The sequence below is a fragment of the Drosophila pseudoobscura genome, chromosome 3 (genome assembly GCF_009870125.1).
Source record: "Drosophila pseudoobscura strain MV-25-SWS-2005 chromosome 3, UCI_Dpse_MV25, whole genome shotgun sequence".
Taxonomy (NCBI): Eukaryota; Metazoa; Arthropoda; class Insecta; order Diptera; family Drosophilidae; genus Drosophila; species Drosophila pseudoobscura.
This window is the reverse complement of record NC_046680.1, coordinates 12,222,702-12,245,619: the sequence shown is the minus strand read 5'-3', so window position 1 is coordinate 12,245,619 and position 22,918 is coordinate 12,222,702. Positions and strand designations below refer to the sequence as shown.

General features: G+C 44.3%; 2 protein-coding genes across 2 annotated transcripts; both read left to right on the top strand.

Moving 5' to 3' along the window:
* Positions 1 to 232: 232 nt before the first annotated feature.
* Positions 233 to 1,326, top strand: LOC6898482 (uncharacterized). The gene is made up of 3 exons (XM_033377578.1): positions 233 to 294; positions 366 to 779; positions 834 to 1,326. The coding sequence occupies exons 1-3, from the start codon at positions 233 to 235 to the stop codon at positions 1,324 to 1,326; spliced, it is 969 nt and encodes a 322-aa protein (XP_033233469.1).
* A 19,450-nt stretch (positions 1,327 to 20,776) lies between these two features.
* LOC4804413 (uncharacterized) lies at positions 20,777 to 22,802 on the top strand. The gene is made up of 2 exons (XM_033378372.1): positions 20,777 to 21,299; positions 21,369 to 22,802. Exons 1-2 carry the CDS (start codon positions 21,245 to 21,247, stop codon positions 22,667 to 22,669), a joined length of 1,356 nt encoding a protein of 451 aa, XP_033234263.1. The 5' UTR covers positions 20,777 to 21,244; the 3' UTR covers positions 22,670 to 22,802.
* Positions 22,803 to 22,918: the final 116 nt, after the last annotated feature.

Genomic DNA, 22,918 nt, shown 5'->3' with positions numbered 1-22,918 from the left:
ATGCTCCAAGAGGCAATAAACAAAACGAGTATGGTTATGACCATATTCTGGGAGAATTGGGTCAACGCATAAATTATGCAGATCCGCAATCGATTAGGGCGTTGCCTTAACTGTAGATGAGCATCAGTTCTGATGCACGTGTGATTTGAATGACAATGGCATAATGAAAGCCATCAACTTTTAAAATATATAAGCGAGGGAGCAGAGCTAGGCCAGCTTATTCGAGATCGCAATGAAGATCTTTCCGGTTCTGGCAGTGGTCGTGCTCTGCCTCGCAGCAGCACAGGCTGGTGAGTATCCCTAGAAAGAGCGCTTTTGACTTAAAGTGCAGGTTTCCTTGAACGAAAATTTCTGTTGGCAGGTAGGAGTCGTCCACAACTGGTGCGCCTCCATCAGGTGACGCGCTCCGAGTACAACGAGTTGCTCCGCCTTACCCAGGGCAAGGAGGTGGTCCCCGAGGGCCGGCTGCTCAGCAGCTCGATTGCTGGCATCAAGGGTTTGGCTGCTGGCGTCAAGGGCGGCTTTACGGTTGGCAATATCATTCCGGCGTTCTTCAGCTCCGGATCCAAGGAGGTGACCACCAACAAAGGCCGTCCCCTGTGCGTCATCTCCACCAATAACGCGTACGACGATGAAGAAAACAGTCGGTCGATCAGTGTGGCGTACGAACCGAACAGTGATTCTGGCTCATCTTCGGGCGGCTCCAGTGGAGGAAGTGGGCACGGAAGTGGGCACGGAAGTGGACAAGGTAGTGGGCATGGAAGTGGGCACGGAAGTGGGCATGGAAGTGGTCACGGAAGTGGGCATGGAAGTGGTCACGGCAGTGACAGTAGTAGTGACAGCGAAGATGAGGATGTAACCAGTGTCAATTGCATTATAATAGTCAACGGCACCGACACCACTCGGAAGCCAAGCACTGGCGGTTCTGGAAGGCCACACACACCACCGCCGTACCCTGGGGGATACCCATATTATCCCCCACCTTATGGATACCCCTCGCCCGGATACTATCCCCCTTACCCCTTTCCGCCACCCCCACCACCACCAAGCCACAAGCATCGTTCGTTCGATCGTTCGATCGAAGCGCCAGAGGACGTGAGCCGCCTGATCGATGCCTACAACGGCTACTACTATCATCCCAGGGCATTTACGCACAGCTATCGCAAGCGCTCTCGGGCCAGCCAAGAGGGTTCCTCTGCGTACCAGCCAGCCAGCTACCCGCAGCAGGAATACGCCTCCAACTACCCAAAGGTAGTCCGTAACTACGGCCTGACCCACCCGGCTCCCGTCTATGTGCGGACGCCACAGTTTGACCAGGAACAGTAGCGAGACGATACCATAAACCAAACATTCGAATAAAATATCTGAATATCGTTATAATAGAGAAGGAAAAATATTTTATTGGGAACACTTCGGTGCGCACAGCTTTCTCACGATTTCATTGATTCTTTGATTTAGGATAGAGACATCTCATTTCTTTCGGTACTTAAATACATAAATAATACAACTTTTTCATTTATCGTTTCTTTTAAATTGCTGCTTGACATGGCTTAAATTTATAATTGTACGATTTTATATACCATGATACCATGAGCAGAGAAGACATGTCACTGTCCATTTAAAAATGACAATTGTCTGCTTGCTGGATAAACTATATATTTTCGCAAATTGTTAAAAGTGTTGGAAAAAATGCGTATTATAGATACCCACCAAGATCTGATTCAATAGGTGATGTTTTCTGCTGTAATGTTTTCTAACATACATATGTACATACTAGAGAGCGGCATTTAATCCAACTGAAACAGAAGCAACAGCCATTATAATTGTACTTGAAATTGAATGGCAGAATCGCTCGCATTTTGCTCGCAAGTGTGTGTGCCCATAGGCTGTTTTGCGTGAGTATGCGAGGGTTTGATCGAAAGTGTTACAAGGTCCTGCCACTAACAATGCAACAATGAGCAGAAAGAAACGTTGATCTAGGCATCAGAGAACACGGCCCAAACACGGCTTGTAAACAAGCAGCATTACACTTCCACCTCCCACGCACGCACACATGGGGAGGAGAGGAAGCATACACACACATTCACACACAACTGGAAGTATTGAGAGACAACGACAATTGGAACTGTAACACATCGCTGCCTTTTGTAGAGCCTGCCTCTTCGGTGCTGGTGCTGGTGCTGCTCTCCACACTGTGGATGTAGATACTGATACAGAGACACACTAGCACACTAGCACACTAACACACATGCAGTGGCAAGGACAACGAACGCGCAGGCATAAAAGAGAATAAATTAAAGAACAACTCGAAATAACCGCGGGGCAATTTGCAGTGGTACAGTGGTGCATATGGGGCATGAACGTGGGCGTTTGGTACGCCCCTTTGCTGTTAAGTGCAAGTGCATCGATGCCAAAACACACATGCGAATGGGACAGAAGTAGGTTCGCCTTTGGCCTCATTGCGTTTTTAGCCTGAGCCTCTCTGCCACACTGCCAGCCCCCCGCGCCCTACCACTCCACTCTGCCACTCTCCACTGGCTGTGTTGTGTCTATGCACTGCAAAATAATTACTTTCATATCCTGCGGCAATTAAATTCATTTAGTTTGGCACCAATTTCCCTTTTACCCAGTGCAACGCCCAACGCCCAACGCCCAACGCCCACGGATCCCACGGAAAGGATGAGCGAGAAAGCACCACACTCTGATTAAGACATTCATTCCATGTCGCATTCAACGGCTTACGCTTGTGGCTGTTGAACCCAAGCCGAGTGCTTTCTCCCTGCCCCTGCCCCTGCCCCTGTCTCTGCACCTGCCACTCCCACTCTGCCCCATGAAAACCCAAACCACCGTCCTACCCGTCTGACCAGGCAACTCTAAACTATGTCAACTGTTAACTTTTCCTTTTTATTTCAGTTATTTGTTGCGCTCGTTGTTGTTTCTGGAGCCGCTGGCATTCCGCCTCTATGGCCTGCATGTTTTTCAAGGACTCTACATAGTTTATCCAACAACATGAGGCACACGCACACACACACACACACACACACGCCTCGGATATGGACACGAAAGAGAGCTTGTTGTAGTGGAAAGCAAGTGTAGGCCGTTTTGGACATGGCTGAGTTGAATGTAAGCAAATTGCTGGGGGCATTACGAGCACAAGTCTGTCTCAGACAGAACAAAAAAGTGCACCCCACTTAAACTATTCTGTTATAGGAACGGATTATTGAGGGATGAATGAAAATCAATCCCCAAATGGTTGTTCTCGAAGATCAATATTTAGGATTGAAAATTAAATTTCGGACAGTGGTGACGGTCAAAACTGATGCGAGATACATTTTTCGGATGCCAATGAAAGGCTTACTGAATGTAGTCATATATTGTTGGCATTGTTTTTCAGGATTTGTGGTCAGCAAAATATTCACAAAAACGAACAGAGAAATGCCCAATATTTTCCGGGTAGCGGGCGATAATTAGGAAATCTATTTGTGCAATATTTTGCCTCCCAATCAAAACTACATTAAGCACTTGAGCAGAGTTTTTGTCTTTGATTTTCTCAAGTATTCAATGCTCTGATGAAGATAAATTACATAGATCTTGAATAATTTTCCAGGGGGAAAAGTCAGACAAGCATTTAGAGCAGCCGAACACACACGTCATCAGCATCGGCGTCATCATCGTCTTCATCATGTAAATGTCAATTTAACGGAATATTAATACACGCACTCACCCACACCCACACACACACACATACACAAGCATACCCAATACATATGTCTCTGATATCAACGGAAGTGCGTACACGACTACACGCTTGAGTGCCATTTTGTTAAGGCGCAAAAATTGATAAGTGCCTTGTGGTTCTTGCGGTCCTGAGCGGCCCATTAACCGAACCAAGCGTCATGGAAAGAGGGGTGTATGTGTGTAGCATAATACAATTTACACAATAAGAGAGGCAGAGAGCACCAGCAGCCGATGCACGTCAATCAAAAATGGCGTCAAATAATCATTAGCAAACCATCACTGCCAAAAAAATATGTACCTATGAATTACAGAAAATCTTCTCTAACCAAAGAAGAAATCATGTCTTAAGTGTGATTGGACAAGAAAGCCCGTCTTCGATTGGAGAGAATCTATATCTGGCTATCCTCAGCTTGGCGAACACCGAAATGACCTTTTTGTTATCCGAATTTTCGTTCAGTGCAGCGAGAAGAACGTGATTTTAAATGGAAGAGTTTTGGAAATGTATGTAGAGACGGAGTTGTTGTTCTTGTGTTGGCTGTCATGTTTGTAGTTGTCTGTCTCTGCAGCTCCTTTTGGCTTGTTGTTGGTTTGGTGGATAAACGAATGTGCGGTTTCCGACCCATCGGACCCATTTTGCATGGCTTAGTCTGCGAAAACTCCTGGTATAACTGATGAATGGTATATGTCGAGGGGAGTTTGTTGAAATCCCTTTAAAAAGTGTACACTTTTCTATTATTGTGCCATGAAGCAGGTTCTGCCATAGGCTTTCAATAATCTGCTAGCTGAATTGAACTGATGCCTGGCAATTTGGCATCAATGGAAGTTTCGCCGTACCTGGGCCTTGTCCCCCATCGAACCATCCATCCAGCCATCCATCTGTATCCTGAAATGTATGTTCACAACACTAACGAGCTGTGATTTTTCTTGCCATCAGCAGAGGCAAAGGCATTGGCAGGGGAAGGGGACAAGGTAGAGAGTGCAAGTCAATGCGATTGGCGTCAATTAAGTGCCATAAGCGACACAACAAGCCGTCAGTTGGTCTGTCTGCTCCTCTGTCCCTCTGTTCGTCCGTGCCTCCATCCAGCATGGAGTTTAACGCTCTTGCTCTTTCTCCGACTTAGAGGGGGAAGCTTTTGACACACTTTTCCGTAGCAGCAACGGCAGCGGCACTAGATTGATTGGCGCCGCTCAATTGGTAACCTTTTTGGCCTGGTCTCGGCTTGGTTTACCGTTGACTTCATATGCAGCATCGTTACACGCATCGCTGGGCCTCCTGCCACTCCTGCCAGCCACACCGGCCTCAGTCCCTTTTTTCTCCGACAAGCGATTAGAATAAATTGCAACATTCTGGCAAAACGACAGGCCCCAGCCTCAGTTCAGTTCAGTTGAGTACCAAGCCAGGCCTAGGATTGGGTTTGGGTTTGGGTTGGTTTGGGTTTGCAGATTGGTATTGAGCTCAACGTTATGCATTTGACACGAGTGCCGATTTCTGCTTCGATAATTTCCTCAATATCACAATCTGCGTGTAGTCTCTGTATCTCAAAACTTTTCGAGTATCGGTCGCTCTCTGTGTGCGTATGGCTGGCTGTGCTTGTGGTTGCGGACGGGTGAGTGTAATCAATTTTAGTGGCAACTCAAAGTTTTTCAATGCGCAGCCATTCAATTAAAAATTTGTGCTCAACTTTATTTTGCTGTTAAGTGGCAATCTACATGCATCCATCCAGCCATCCATCCATCCTCCTCTTCCCATCCATTCCCTTCCCCTGCAATATATATGTATAGATATATATATATATATATATATATATGTATTATATATTCGGTTTATTTCGTCCGTTGCATCGCGCACACATCTGTAAATACAACTATAAATGGCTTTGAAGAGTTTTTCCCATTTCGGTTGATTTTTATGCGTTTGTTTGGGTTGATTTATGTGCAGATGCCAGTCAAATTGATGAATTGCCTTTCAAAGACTATCAAATAAAATCAAGAGCAGAGGGAAATGTTTTTACTTTGCCTCCGTGCTTGGTGCAAAATGGAGTTTGGCTATAACTTCATCTACAAGTCAAAGGTAAATTGCGTCAAACTCCAAGAAAAGGTTAAGGTGCTTATAATTCTTGCTAATTATAATTACACCCGATCTATTAACTAAAGAGAAATCAACTTAATTTCTAAGCGGAGATTCTCGTTGCCGTTTTTTTGATTCTATTTTGATATGATAATCTCCGCTTTGTTAATAGTACCTTGGTTTCTATTTAAATAATGCAACAATTTTTGATTAAAACTTAGAATTCTTTGAATTGCAGTATTTAAATAGAGTGTTCTTGTTGATTGTTTCGAATTGAAAAGGGGCGTAACGGCTCTTCTCATATGCCAAAAATCCCTGTATTCTGTCTTTACTGCCACTCGAGATATTCCATTGCTGTTTTTAGTATTATTTTTTGTTTTGTTTTTATGCACACAAAATGGAAAACTTAATCAAATATTGTTTAGTAATACACACACACACACATACAGGGATGAGACCCCACATAAGGTACTTAAAAAATGATATCAAGTCTGAAAAAGAACACCAAGAAATTGAAAAATAATAACAAAGAGTCACCTTGACAGCCGTTATTGTTGTCGGGTTTACTGCTTCTGCTTCTGGTGCTGCGTCTGCTGTTCTCTCTCTAATTTAATACGATGAGTTTTCCCCTCCTTCTTGGTATTTTTTTGTTTTTAATTTATCTACCTGCCTGCAGCACTTTCGCTTCAGCCTCTCCCCCCATCGTGCTACAGCACCTGTCCCGATCCAGATCCAGGGCACTGCCGTTGCCATTATTCAATCTGTTGGTATCCTGCCTGTCATAGTTCCTGATGTTCATGATGTTCGCAAACTACCCTTTCAGAGAGTAGTGTGATATCTGTAGCCAGATACTTGCTACAATTTCTTTCTAGCTCACGATTTCAACTTCAGTTGTAAGGAACACATCAGATATACACAAATACATACGAGTATATAAAAATTAAATTAAATTTAAAAAATTTACTAAGATAATCTTTTAAGTAAATCAAAGAAATTCACATTGAAAGGGTATCAAAAGGTGGCCTAAGCATCAGGCTTTTGCTGTTATTGCTGGGATTTTGTTTGTGTTTATGTTTAAATAAAACATTGTTGGGTGCCCACACACCCCACACTCCAGTGCAGAGACCCACTTTTCGGCATCACCCCCATCTGCTGGCAGAGTCAAGAGCAAGTCATGAGTAAATCTTATTATTTTATCCTTTGTTATTGCATTCTGGATGGCTTTTCCTGCCCAGGCTTAGGCCCTCTCAGCCCTGGCCCCCTAGCACCCCCATGTTGCCGATGTTATCATAAATCTGCATGCTGCTGGGGCATGTTTCGACTGCTCGGGCACTGATTTGAGCCGGAGTCGGGGCTCCGCTCCGTTCCGCTCCGCCTGCTGTCCCGCACAACGTCATATGTCAGCTGCATCAATATTTGCATTTTGATTGAAACTTACAAGGAGGTAGAAGTCTGTCTGTCCCAATTTGCATATCCTTCCTTCTGCCAATGTCACTTCTATCCTAATCCCTGGCCAACATACGGCTTAAATGACTTTAAGATATTGGTGACAGTTTTGGGGCTGTCTTGTTAGCTATTTATGTCTAAATTGGCAAATGGAAAATGGCAATGGTAAAGGCCGAATGCAGTTTTGCTGTTAATTTCACTTACAAGGCACATTAAATGCAGACACTGCAACAGGAGTAGCAGCAGCAGCACCAGCACCAGCAGCATGAAAAGCCCCCAACAGAAGCCAACAAAATTCTGTTTGTCCATAATCAGTGCAAAGTGCAGTTTCATTTGCAGTTGCAGCTAAATTCGACTTGGCTATTTGGGGTGCTGCTGCTGCTGCTGGATTCCGCCCCTGCCAAATTAGGTCAAAATGCGTTCAATTCCACATGAAATGTCAAAATAAACAAGTTAGCTAACGACCAACCAACAGCTTCCAAAGTTGGCTCTACTCGGACATGAGCATCTGGCTGGTATTAAATTGTGCCATGTGTCCATTTATCTGAGAAGGCAGGCTTCTTCCAACTGCACTACCATTGTATTCTTTAGATTTGATAAATAGCACGTGGATATTTCTTAAAAGAGATGATCTGCATACGGATCCTTCTTACCGGGTTTCTGATACCCAGTCTGCTGATTCAGCTAAATGAACTTTAGATGATGCTCATCACTTGGCTGCCTCTGTGTGAGAATTCCCATGCGAATGCTTCTTTGTGTAAGTATGATGCGGAGACACCCATACTACACTGTCGGATTCTGAGGTGCTTTGGTGGTTTCTGGTATTTCCTCTGCTGATTTTCCATCATCATCTTATGCTTACTGCATATTCAAAAATCTGAATTCAGAAGGGTGTTTTCTGTTGCATCTGAAATGCTCAATTTTAGTCATTATTTTGGTCAGCACTGATCTATAGACAATTTCCGGCAGCATCTGAAGTCAAAGAGGGGCCGGTCTGAATCCAGTGGATCTACCCATATGGCAGGTGGCATGAAATTTAATTGGCACTTTAAAATGGCAAAGATTCAAGTGCCACACGGCACAGACAGAGAGGAAGGGATGCATTGTAAGCCCAACAACAGAGCGATAATTTGGCTTAATTAAGCAAAGGCTGAGTACTCACAGTACCCTGTGAGTAAAGCCAAGTCGGCTGGTAGGAGAGGGGGGAAAGGAGAGCCCTCCCTCCTACCTAAACAACAGCTGCATTTCATTATTATACAATTTTTCAATTACTATTAACTTGATGTGGACTCATTACAAGACTCGGTGACTCCCTCCACTCGTCCCCTCCGACGCACGACTGTTCCCTTTGGATGGTTTATCGTAATTAATTTTGCGGCTCTGGCTTGTCTACCCCTCTTTCGCCCTGTCGCTTTGTCGCTCTGTTCCTCTCTGGTTATCCTCTCCCTTTCGCTTGCTCGCTTCCTTAGGCAGACATTTCATTATGAAAATTGTTTATTAAAAAATAAATAGAATTAAACAATAAGCAAGAAGCAAATGGCCAGGACGCTGTCGCTGTCGCGCTGTCGTCGCTCATACTCGCTTCTCTCGCGGCTTTTCTCGGGCAAGTTTTTCCATCGGAATACTGGTAGAGAGCAGAGTCCCTGTAAGTTGCGCTTATCACGCAGAATAATCATAAAAAGTTATGCGCTCGCTAATTTGATTAATGGCATTTCCTTGGCCGCAATCCAAATTCATAATGACTCGCCCAGGCTAGGAAATTATTATTACTTCTAATTACAGCGAGACAACTTCATTAAGCCAGCCTCCAACCGCCATCCTTCGCTCTGATCCATTTGTTGGCCAACAAAAAACGAACAGAAACTTGGCTCAGCCGTAAAACAATCGCATCTGGCAATCAAATAACGTAAATTATAAAATCTAATTATTGTCTGGCAATGGCTTTTCAACAGCTGTAAAAAATCAAACTCAACTTTTCCCAGCCTTTGATTGTTCAAGCGTCCGCCATGGCGTATACGTAACGTAATTAACCCAAAACATAGCCACATAGAAAATAGATGCAAATTTCTGTAAAAAACGCTTAAAAACTATTTTTATACCCGGTACTCAAAGAGTATAGGGTATTTTTGATTTGTGGGGAATTCGTATGGGTACAACACCCAGAAGGAATCGTTTCCGGCCCCATACAATATATGTTTTCTTGATCTGCATCTATAGCCGTTTTTTTTTTTGAAGGTGCTTTTGCCTCAGCTCACAACGTTCCGTTCCCCCTCGATATTAAATGGTCTGCTAATAAATAGTTTCTCAATTTTCTATCGAAATAACAGAGCAACTAAGGTTAAGCTCTTAAATACCCTTCTATGTTTTTGCTACCTTAAACAAGATCTATAATCCTAGGATGTATAACAAGACCTATGTTTCTTGTCCTTATTTTGAATTGATTTTATATATTTTTTTCTACTTCTAGACTTTGTGCAATTCTACGCTACCGACTGTCATTTCCTCGTTGAAGACCGTACCTACCTTATGCTCAATGATCATGTGCTTAGTCAGAGCCTTTATCAATAGTTGGAGGACAAAGTAGACACCAATTGCAAAGTGACTTTACATCAAAATATTGATGGTCCAAATATTCCCTATTAAATTCGGTTGCGTGGAAACAACACAAAGATCTTTTGATGCATGAAATGAACTGAAGTTGATAGGATTTGCGTGGGAAAACCTTTTAGGAGATGTTAATTATGATAGCTGCTATCCTAATTGAGTCCACCCTATCTAAGCGAGACGAGACCCCTCGCCTTCCCGGAACTCAATCGGTGCAAAGTGGTGTGGCAAACAGTTCCTAAGTTTTGTGTCATCTCCAGCGATTGGATCAGTAAATATTTGCATGCGAGCGAGGACAAAGCCGTGACAAGCAACATGTCCACACAATGATAGTCCATGCCTCATGACCCATTCCCCATTCCCCTTCATGTGCTACGAGGCAAATAACCAAAAGGGGGAGACTGATACAGAAGCACCACCACTGTGCTGACAAAAGCTGATTATTATGGCAATGACAAGCATATTGGTCACGTTAGCACGGCATGGCCAGTGTCCAAATGGGTCGTGGCATGCACTTTACAAGCAGCCCGTTTCACCTCCAGTCGCAGTGGCAGTCCCAGGCCCAGGCCAGAGCCAGTGCCAGCTCCAGTCCGACTCACAGACCCGTTAATAACTGAAACGTGCCTCAAATTGGCCGTTCAGCATTAGCGCCCCGATATTTCTGGCTCTATTTGCCTACTGATTCCGACAGTCTGCGACTATCACTGCGATTCTGACTGCGACTGGGTCCGCAGGAGATGGCAGAGTGCTGGAAGGGGGGGGATGTGGAAATGGCATGCAAACAGGAAACTCCATTTGGCGGTACCATATTCTTTTTGCTCCCTTGGTTGCGTGCAAATTTCTAGTCCCGAGTCTTGGGCTCCACTCACGTTTCCCCACTTATTACGCAGGCCTGGGGCTTTGCATGACTCGCCCTGATTCCGTTCCTAACTCCGCCTTAAAATGTTTCCCGACTGTTCCTTCGACTGCCGCTAATTGCATGCATGACTGTTGTATCAATACCATCGATCTCATCTCAGTGGGATAGTTTCCTCTAGCCCAGGGCGATGGCGATGTCTGATGATGCTGATGGATGCGCTGGAAAGGCCCCAGTGGAGCACAAAATAGCTCCAGGCATAAACCCCAAAGCTAGCAGGGGGACAAGCAGAACCAGCGACTGCAAAATTGCATAATTAATCATGCGCGCATAAAAATGTCAACTGAGGGCGGGTGGGTTAACTTGTGGGATGCAAGAAACGCGGCAACATGTTGCTGCTATCCCCCCGTGCTCTCTCCAATTCACTGCTTCAGCAACAGCATCAGCAGGAGCAGCAGTTGCAAGAAACAGATAGAGGGAGATAGAGATAGAAGGGGAGAGGGAGAGAGAGACAGAGAGAGAAGTTTGGATCTGCCACATCCCCATCCCTGCCACCTCTCCTGTGGAGCAGCAGTGCAACGTCGAACATTTACAAACGAATCAAATTTGCATCAGAATTTCATTTATCTTGTTTTGCTACTATTGTGTGGATTTTCAACTCACAGACAGGGAGTGGTAGGAGGAGAAACGGGAAGAGAGTGAAAAACAGATAGGGGGGAGGGATAGGGGAAAAAGGGAAAGATAACCGAGGGTCAGAGAAATGGCATAATAGTGAAATTGCATTTGGCTAGTTTGTAAAATCAGAAATAACTAGCAAAATATTTCTGGCCAAACAGACGGTGGGGGAGAATTTATCGAACCTTTCTTTAGAGAAGATCGCTATGCAACATGTTTTCTCTAACTAAAACCCACAACGGAGGCATAGCTCTGCACTGGAGTGCACCTCTCCGCTGCAGCCTTCCATCTGCCCATCGTGTTCCCCTCTTCTGCCAATTTGGCCGATCCTACTTTATTCTCGATTATTAATGCCAACTTCCAAAATCCGCCAGGGAGCTATGCAAAGCAAAAACATATAATAAATTGAGGGAGACAGTGTCCAGAAAGGACTTTAATGAAATAAAACATTGTACTCTGTGTAACCGTGGTCGTTTTTGTGGCTCTCGGAATGTGTGTGTGTGTGTGTGTGTGTGTGCAACAAAGTTAATAACCGTTTTATGAGTCTATTAAAAAGGGATAATCGCCGGGTTCAGGATGATGTCTAGGCTGTCCTGCCCTGTGCATGGCACTTATGTAAATGTTTCCCCCAAAAACACAGCCTGAAACGAAACCAGAAAAAAAACTCCCATCATCAACTGTGGATAAGAGGAGGGGCAGTAAACTACGGCCAAAACTCTAATCGCTTGCCGCTGCATACACATACACACATACGCTTGTGTGTATATAGGGTGGGGCTCGTATATTATTCATCCCAGCCGACCTTTACGCTGCCCCCAGCCTCAGTCCCCTTCTATACACCTCAAATAAATAAACAAGTTCAGGGGTCAAAGCCTGGAGGAAAGGGCAACTTAAAAATTGTTTTTTATTTGCCGGCCGTCTCTTTTTAATGACTGTACACAGTGCGTAAATCAAACCGCTTGTGAAAGGGGCCAAAAATTATGTAGATTAAGCATCCAACAACCAAACCACATAAAAAAGGGTTCCACTATACAGTATATACATACATATGTGTATCCATATCTACGAGTATGTACGAGCATGTGCCTGTGCGGGATAGATATTATTTATGGTGATATGTGCCCGACAAGCTGGCAGCATAATAAATTATGAAAATGCCACAAAATCTACAGAGTTTTCGTGCGCATTTTGTGTTTATTTTTATTTATTTTTTTGGCCAGTTACAGGTGGAGCTTGTTGTGGCTTAGGCCATTACATCCACCTATCCTCATCCATTATCCCTCTGCTAAGTGGGCAGAAATCAATAGTCCTTTCAGGCAGAGCCATACTGCCACCAAGGGGAGGATTGATTTAATTAATTGTGTTGCTAATAAATAGTTCTCTAAACGTGGCCAGGAGCAGCGGTCGCTGTTAATAGTGGGCCTTTTAAGTGCATGTGCAACATGCGGTATGTGTGGCATGCATGGAAAACTTCGCCAGCGGGAAACTTCTTAAATCTAATGCATACGAAGGCAACTTCCTTTTTCCGTTGCGCATAAATAATAGCAAAAGCGGTTGTCCTGCGCCTTACACTGAAAGAAAATACTCAAGAAATGGAGGAATAATTAAAATGGCATCACTATTTTTCCACTTCCCCATCAAATTTCGTGAGGCTAAAAGAATACATAGCTTACCGTGCTATGCCCAAACATAGAGGCATTGTTCCGAGTGTAATTTCATCCTTCCTGAACCACAGGCAATTGAGCAACACTCATACGCAGTGTACGCCCCAAACTTCGCAGCAGCTGCCACTAAATATTAAACACATATATATTATAAGCCATATCTTTGTGGCCCTGCATCTCCATATGCACATTCCGGGCCGTGTTTTGGCCAAGAGGGCGGAGAACGCGGGACCAGTAAGCAAACGGGGGCCGGCCCAGACACTTCCGGCATCAGCATCAGCACCAACAGCAACAGCAATAGCAAACACAGAGCCAAGTTAGCAGCCACTTGGCTTGTGCCAGCGAAGAGTACCACAAAGAATGGCTCTATTCACCCACATATATGCGCATATGGTGGTGTTTATCTGCTCCTGTTGGACCACAACATATGCTGATATGAAAAATATTACTTCCGGCATTTCATTTGGGGTTCTTCATGCCTAAGCCGCAGAAGCAAAACTTCCCTTGCCCCAGCCAGAGCCAGAGCTACTTGATTCCAGGAAATAAGGACTTGGGGCAGCTTTCATTAAAAGCCAAAGCGAACGCCTGCTAATACAGGAGACATGCGGCTTGAACCCTTACAGCCTCAAGGCATTTACTTATCAGGGAATTACCTGCTCCAAAATCTGGACCTGGAGCTGAAGCATTGGTCTAAGCTGGAAAATGCGTAATTAACAACTGTTCGACACTGTCCTGTCCGATGTCCATTTCCCATTTACCATTCCCCTGCTTCCCAGACAGACTTTCTACGTCAGAATGCGGCTAGACGGCATAAATCTGGCCAGTTGCAGGGATAACAGCTGCAACCGCAGTAGCAGAGTTCTTCCCATCTACTCACTTGGCAAATTACCGTATGTGCCTTGTTGATGTTTGCCCTGGCCAAAGCCACAACCACAGCCAGCCCCAGGACCAGGCCTGGGCCAAATACTGCAGTTGGCAATCGTAATGTGACTAACAGAAGCTAACTGGAACTACGAGTATTCTTCAAAATGGCTAGGAATCCATAAAGTGAGTGAATAGAATCCTAATTCTGCCTTCCTTCCTGCCATCCTGCCACAATCATTCAATCAACGAGTTTAAAAGCCATGTCTACGTCCAATTTGAAAATTCCTTTCGCATTTAGATATTTATTAAATGCTTAGGATGAATATCGAGTGGAAATCATTTTATGCAAGGGATTAAATCATATTTTTTGGGTTATCAATTTTGATGTTTAGAAATGCATAAAGTTGGCGAATATTCGTGTGTGTTTGTTTGTCTGTTGATTTGGGGCCCTCTCTGTGGTTGTTATCCCCACTTTGCGGCAGTCAATTAAATAAGTAACATTCAGATAAATAGATGCACAAAAATACCCACGATGACAATGTTGCACGCACTAAACTGCTAATTGACATGTAAGCGGAACAATTGCCTATCAGCAGCGACAGCAAATGTATAAAATAGCAACAACTTCAACCATAACGACACAACATCGAGCAAGCAATAACTATTAAACATAGATATCGACAATGGGAAAATTCAATTGTTGTGCAAATTGATTTCAAATGTCACATAAACGTCAAACTTTTGCACTGCATGGCTACTTTTTCCCCCATCGATCTCTGCACCGCTGGGTATCTACGAGTATCTATCTACCGCTCTGGCCAACCACACAACCTCACATCCAGCGTCCCTTTTTTCCTCCTCTGCTTTGGCCACACACTAACAAGCTTTTGACTTTTGGCTATACTCGGAGTTAGATAAATGGTGCGACTGGATGCGAGGCGAGAGCATGAATTTAGGTGAGAACCAATCAATAATCACGTTCGCTTTGGGTATCCGCTTCCTCGCCCATCTACGGCTCTCTTCTGGCTACTGGCTCCTGGCAAAAATGAAAAATGACGGATGTCAGGCAGGGAGCAATAGCAGCGCCAAAGAGGGGAGTACCAAGTGTGCCGGAGAAGGAAGATGACTTTGATTTACTTGACGGCGAGCTGGCCAGTATCGACAGTTTGACGCAAATCACAGCTGAGAGGCATTTTAAATGTCAGCCTATGGCAAGAGTGAAAGTTTGCCCCAGTTTTCGGAGAGCTGGTCCTAAACCAAAAGCCACACTCTGCGCCAGGTAGCAGAGGCCCAGGCAGGAGCGAACAGATTTTTGTAGCACACTTTTTGAGGCTGGACAAACTTTCACTTCGAATGACATTCGGGCTTTTGCTGGCCAGTACAAACACTCGTGGCACCACGAAGGACCATCTGAAGTCAATCTAATGTGTTGTCCGTCTACCTACTGGGAATACAAAAAAGGCGCCTCAGTAGCCAGGCGCATTTAATCGTTATTAACGGGAACTTTTTGCGCACACGTGTGTGAAAAAATAATAATAAATATGTGTACATTGGGAGAGAATTATGGGAGAAAGGCATAAAGCAAAGTCCAAATTGAAACAGAATCGGGGCGGCACCGCAGATGAGCGGAATCACGTGCCGTAGATTTTCCGTCGCGCAACTCCGCCCCAGTCTCAGTGACAGTTGGCCGGAATTCAGGGAGCTGGGAGCTGGGACCTGGGACCTGGGACCCAGATTCCGCTTTGTTTTGTTTGTGCTGATATCTTGGAAGATGGCTAAGCAGCAATTGGCTTTCATTAGGCCTGCTAGATGCTGACAGGATTTGTCAGACATTTGTCAAATTCGGAGCGCATCAAACTTTTCTCTGTTTTATATTCTTTTCCTTTCTTTTGTTTGAATTTTCGGGCTTTTGTCAAAGAAAATCCAAATTCGCGATATATCAAAGGTGCACTTACACATCTACTCATACATACACATACAAGGACGCATATCCATACATATATGCATACAGGTGAATGGATGCATATGCGTATAAGTGTGGCCCCAGTATTATTCCGAATGCAAGCCGGTCATGACAATGGCCAGCATCCAAGACACAGTAGTTCACAGTCATGAAAAAATAGTGGATTACTAATATAATTAACTATTGTCTGATATTTTGACACTTGCCTCACTGTGCAGGGATTTGTGGTTGACTTTAGTTGGCTTTTCTCCCACTGCGAGTATCTGTGTGTTGCGCGCGAGTGTGTGTGAGCCATGGCGACAACTTCATCACTCAATGGCCGCGGTCGCTGCTTGTGCTGACAGATACAAATTATGATTGATTGGGGACAAATTTGCCCGCTCTCTCCAGCGCACTCTCTCTTTCTCTTCCTGCTTTTCTTTGTGAAATCTGGACTTTCCTTTAAGGCAGCATTGCTCCCGCATTGGCCAATAAATTCGCATTAGCATTAAGTTGCAGAAATATATCATAGGGAAATCTGTTGGAATTTATTGCTAGTGTTTTAAATAAATTTAGAGCGTCACTTCATAAATAACTCCCTCTGTCCGGCGTTATTTAGCTCCGAGACGAGACTGTTAAAATTTAATTCCCAGAAACAGGGCATTTATTGAAATTGAACTCCTTGCTCCTGTTCCTGTTCCTGCCCAGTCAAGCCAACCAATCATAAATCATCTGGTCAGCTTCAATACAGGAAAGGACAGTACAGGACAGGACACGAAGGCGAGACAACAACTGCAGGCAGCCGAGAGAAATAGCATGAGAAAAAGGAAAAAAAAAAATGGTCCTGGGCCCATTACACGCTCACTTGCTCAGATAATTTTTGATGGCCAGTCCTGTCTGGTAAGGGATGGGCTGTGGGAGTGTCAGTATGGGGAAGAGACGCCTCCACATCTTCCTCAGAGTTATAAATCATAATGAAATAGTTTCTGGGGGAACTCGGAGAAAGCTTTCACTTTCGTAGTCAAATCGCCAATCGAAATGCGCACCTTTCGAGATAATTCTCAATAATTAGAAGCATTCAAGTTTAAGAAATCCTTTTAGCTGACTTAACAGATAGGGATAAATCTGGTCTCGGGGCAAAAATTGAGTTTCGCCTCTTGTTAATAAATCATAAATTGCCCTGACATCCCCATGGCCTTGTCTCGTCTTCTGCCTGTGGATGGCTGGCTCTGCCTTCCTACTGATTGCAAAAGTTAAATGAACTTAAAGTTTTTTTTCGTGTTTTTCGTGTTCTTTGTGTTTTAAGCGGCTTAGCAGGGCGCTTTGACTGTGCTACGCTACTTGTGCCCGAAACTTGTTCGGCTTTGCATATTGATGCGGCATTAGGTGGCACAAGTTGCGGATCTGTTGTAGCAACAAGTCCCGCTGTCGCAACTATGTATAAAGAGCTGTGGCAGGGAGATAAATTCTTCCTCGCACACGCACTATATGCCGCCTTGAGGCAGGCTGCACATTGACATTCAGATGGCATCCGCATTCGCCACAGATATAGATGGGGGCAAAAGATACAGAGTGAGATATTGATAGGAGGAGGATGTGGCTGTGGCTGTGGGAATGGGACTTTTATGCCAGCCATAAAATTGCCGCCTGCATATCGGTTTCGCTCTGTTTGGCCATTAGCTTTTGTTTTATTTTATTATGCCTGGCACTCGCTGTTGTGTCACTGCCATTTTGGCCATTTTTGCCACAGCTTTGTGTACTCGACATTGTTATTTTTGTTGTTGCACTAAATCAAAGTGTCGTTTGACTACGGCATGCAAAGGCGAGGCGAGCAAATCAACCATTCTGCCATCCCCTGCGAACAACCAAAGGAGAGGGAAAGTTTATTAGCATTCCCGATTTTTATGGCCTCATTTTGGCCCCTTGCATAACAATTAGCCAGACTGATTCGATTCGATTTCATTTCATTTCATTTAATTCTCTCGTACTATAGCTTTTTGTTCGCATTAGACTGCGGAAACGGTAAAGGAAAATAATCAGAGCAAAACGAGTGGCACATTAGCAGACACACATGAGTGAAAGATATTATCTTTCTATAAAAAAGAACTGCGAGTGTCCTGAATTAAAAATTGTAGCCAAGCTAAAAAAGATTATACCATTAATAAATATCAACGGGCTTCTTCAAAACTGTGCGGCAGAGATTTTGTACATTGCATGACAAAAATTAGGTTGAAGACCAGGTTGAGTAACTAGATGCCATCCTCATATTTCAAATGTGCAGTATACCCCTAAATCTTGAATAGAAAATTGAAAAGAGAACTGTATCAAGTCAAATTTGAAGTTTTCTATAATTTCAAACTGTTTTTTCAACTTTGTAGAATCCTCCGTCACACAGAGTCATCAAAATCAGGTATTTCCAGGTGTTGCTCGGGAGAGGTTTGGCCACACTACGGTTTGGCTACGGTTAACTTGTGGTGACTCTCTCTCACAGTCGGGTCTCCTGAGAGGAGCCCAGACTTCCAAGCTTATTGAGTTTGTTAATGTTTGAATGTTTTCTAAAACGCAAATACTGGACAGGCATTTTCCACTCAATGGCACTCAGCTACAGCAAGGACCACGTTCTAAGATTCTACGATTCTCTCTGAGGCAATTGAAAAGGCAAATTGAAAGAATAAATGAGCAGTAAAGTAACCAAGACAAGGCACATTCTGTTTCTATACATAAGAGTATAATCATACACTGAGAATATTCTTATAGTAATTTCATGCACAGCCAAATACACTGAGAATAATATTTTGCTCCGAGATATATTACTGCATAAATTGTATGCACAAAATACAGAAAAGCATTAATGTTATCATTTTCCATAGTTTTCCAAAGGACAGCATATGTACATATGTCCAAACTAGGAATACTCGTACAAATATCAAATAAACAACAGCGCACTGAACCGCGAGAGCTGGTAAATGTGCAAAAGTACACAAAGAAAAAAGAAAATAGGAATAACAATTTTGCGCAAATTGGAACGGAATTTAACGGAAAACATAGTATGGGGGACTTTTTTGTACGGATTGTGTTTGGCCCGTTGCACGGCATTTGCATAGAAAGATTCAAATTAAACCAAAATGTGCAAAACGCTGTGAATGGTGACCCGCCCCCGCCACAGTATTTCTATCTCACTTGCTTTATCTGTCTGTCTTCTGCATTTTTTTTCGGCCATCTCTTTGTAGCCATATTGGGTTCTGGCTGGTGCAACAAATGAAATGGTCAAATAGAAGCAGGACAATGAAATCGTAGCTGAAAATGAGCAGCCAAAGCAGTTGACAGAGAAAACAAAGAGAGAGAAAGGGAGTGCGAGAGGGGGTGATAGAGAGTGCAATCGAGTGCTTAAAGTGTTCGTCTAATGACAAAGCAAATTGTGTGTATTTGCACAAGACGAGCAGCAAAAACAGCAACAACGACGACTGGCTGAACAACAGTCAAACAAACAAGCATCCAGGAGCAATCATTGGAAAAGTTTTTAAAGTATTCTGCAATTTTCCTGAGCCATGAGCTGCCGTTGCAATTGAATTAATCATGGGAAATTCCCCTGCTCCCTGCCAACCACAAGTGGAAGCAGCTCAACCGGAACTTAACTTTTCAACACTTCTTTCTTCCTCTCTCTCTCTCTTCAGTGGATGTTCCTGGCAGTCCGATTGTCTTGCTCTCTCTCTTCAAAGCTGCTTGCATTCGGAGGCATGCAACAATAGCAATCAGCTATGGTTAATTGTTGTTGCTGTTTCTGCTGCTTAATTAAGACGTTGTCGACAGTTTGCTGGACTGCTCTCTTTCACTCTTCGCCCATCCATCTCTCATTCTTCCTCTCCCTCGGTTTTATTTCATTGGCATCTCTGCCTGCTCGGCCATACCATTTTTTATTTGCACCTTCGACTCAGGCAGCTCCCCTTCAGCACCGCAATCAGCTTATGTACTCATCAGCCACCAGACGACGGACACGTCAACGTTAGTCTTGCAGAGTATTCAATAATCCTATGCTTTTTAATCCCAAAAATCGCTTATACATTATAGCCTCAGGTCAATCAAATAATGGGTTGAATCCCTTATTTTTGTAATCCATATACATATTGAATTCCATTCGTTTCGGTTCCATACAAATTACTTTTATAAAAAGTAACAAATAAGAGTTGCCTTCATGCCTTCATCCATGTTTCCATGGATGCACAAGCCCATCGTCTCCTTGTTCTGTTTTCTGTCTTTTGAATTGGCTTGCATGCCGCTGCCACTTCCACTGGTGTTGCCATTGTCTACGGCTTGATGTCCTTTCTGCGAGCCCTCTTTGGAGATTCTGTTCCGTTAGTGACGCCGCCTGCATTGCTCGAATGAAAATTTCGATGCCCTGTTGCCTTGTGGCTTGTCTTCGCTCCGTGTTTACGGTTCGAAGAACTAAATGCCAACAGTTTTCATAAATCTGTCACTGGACGACATCGTCAGCTCTCACTCTCACTCTGGCCCTGGCCCGGGGCCCCTGCTCCATCACATGCGCCTGGCTTCCCACGAAGTTATCTTAAGTGCTCCGAGTGCAAGCTGTCAGTCGTTCTGTTCTCTCTTGGCCAGGATTGTTTGCTTGTTGCCTGTTTGCTGACTTTCGACTCTTACTCAACTGTCTCTGACATGCTCTCAAAGATAAACAATTTCCCCAAATGGTTATTTGAATTAAATTGTCACTCTTCTCCGGCGGAATGTATCCGTCTCACTTGGACCCAATACTGTACAATAACAATGATAGTCAATAGGTATAGACAAAGATGAATTTTATATGCTGGGGTACAGGAGCTCAATAGGTCAAATACGTAGTTTTAAAACACACCGCATCCAAATCAGAACTGTTTGACGCACAATTTTCGAAAACGAAGCTCGTTTTTGTTTTCAGCTCGTAGGAATTTGATGGTAATTACTTTCCATTAGCCGACCATTGTGATGCTAAGCAAAACTTTCAACTTTCGCTGCTTTTGGCACAACATCACAACAAAAACGGACTGATTGGCCAAGGCTCTGCTTCATAGGTGGCAACACATCATATTTTATGGCACGGCATTGTGTTGGCAGCTTCCAAAAGTGCCGTTGCTCGGAATCGAATCGAATTGGGGAAACCAGTTCTCAGAGACAGGGGGCTGTCCGTAGTATCGACTATCTCCAATACTGCCAGACCATGTTCACCGGACCTGGGCGCACTGTGTTTTCACATTCCTAGAACATTGTTGATCATGAATCGTCAATGCAAATTAGGTGGGGAGTGACCCAAATGGAATGGCCATAAAATTGGTTGAGAGGTCTGAAATCGGTTTAGTCGTGGATAGAGCCAACGCCTAAAATATGTATTTGCAAGCATGAGACTGTCACTGCTGCTGCTGCTAATCCAGTTACTGGCCCTCAGGGTCAGAGGTAAGCCTTCCTTCCCCTTGCGTTCCCATTGAGTAGCAGGGAAAGACTTTCAATCCCATTACTTTCCAGGAACTCCTGCCAAACACTGGCGACGGGCCCCAGCCCATGGGGTTTTTAATGTGGATCTCTATGCGTACAACAAGCCCAGGATGAACCTGGCAGGCCATCAGTCTCGATCGGGTCCGGCTCCGCCCATGGGTCAACTGCTGGAGCAACTGTCCCAGCACAGTCGTCGATCCGCCGTCCAGAAGTCCCACTATAGAAATCTCGATGATGCTGCAGAAGTTTATTCGCAGTCCAGGTCGAATGGAATGGAGGAGCAGCACAAACAAGCGAACAAAACAATAGAATCCCAGATCGTAAACATGCAATTAACGCCGCTGCAAATGAATTCAAGTCTCAGCAAAGCGCACGCACATGAAAATTTATATTCGAGCGAGTTCCATGTGCAGAATATAGGGGCCAAGAAAATTGTGCAATTGAATACCCTGTCGTCCAGCCATGAACGTAAACCAGTCCGAGAACAAGTTATGGGCCTGGAGCAGGAGGTACACCCATTGAAAGTGGAACTGGCACTGCCACAGCTGCCCATAGAGGAAGAGGAGGAAGGGGAACAGGTGAATCAACACAATGGGCCAGTAGAGTCCAACAGAACCAATGAAGAACAAACTGCCTCCAGCTCGACGACAACGGAAGCCTCGGTAGATTTGACAGCTCCTGCAAGGGAATCCCTGGCCAGTGTGAAGAAAACACTAGCCGAGCCGGCGAGCCAGACAATTATCGATATGGTATCGACAGGAACGCAGGAGATTGTCAGCCAGCTGACAGCGGAGAATGCCGATGACAAGGACACAATGGGTCATCTGGTCTCCGAGCTGGTCCATCATTCCGGGAGGAACGAGACCGCTGCTAAGCGCACTCAACTGAAGCCCAAGCGAAAGCAAACAAAAAAAGGAACAGTAACAAGAACAAAAACAAAAACACCTAATGAAATTGATACAAAGATGACGGCAAGCCCAGCAGTCACTCTTGTTCCAGCTTCAACTTTTCACACTGCTCCAGCTCCGACACATCTAAGTACAAGCTCATCGATTGACAAGCAGAAGCCAGTGAAGGAATTGGAAACACAATCACTGGAAATCAGCAATCGTCCTGTAAGAACCAAGGGCAAAGGCAAAGGCAAGGGTAAGCTACGTCCGGGTTCCCAGCGGCGTCCCTCGACCACTGGCATGCAGGAGGAAATTGAAACTACGACAAATTGGTGGCAGATACTCCCATATGCGGAAATTAGAACATTTTTGAATACGATTTATGATACAATCACCGACAACGACAACGATGACGATGAACGAGCCACGGGCGCTGCTTAATACCTACGGGGTGGGTATCAGGGGAGCTAGTGTTTATAGAGGGTCCTGCAGGAGGTCGAATCGAATTTCCGCCGGGGCCCGCAGACACTTTGGTTTAAATTTGTTCACTGATCAACTTACGAGTATGTCTGAAATGGGATTTGATTAGGGTTTTATGGGGGCAACAATTCGCAATAAAACCAAATATGAAGATTGATGAAACTTTTATTGAACACTGTATTTTCCAATAGTCACGAAAACTCTTGTGTA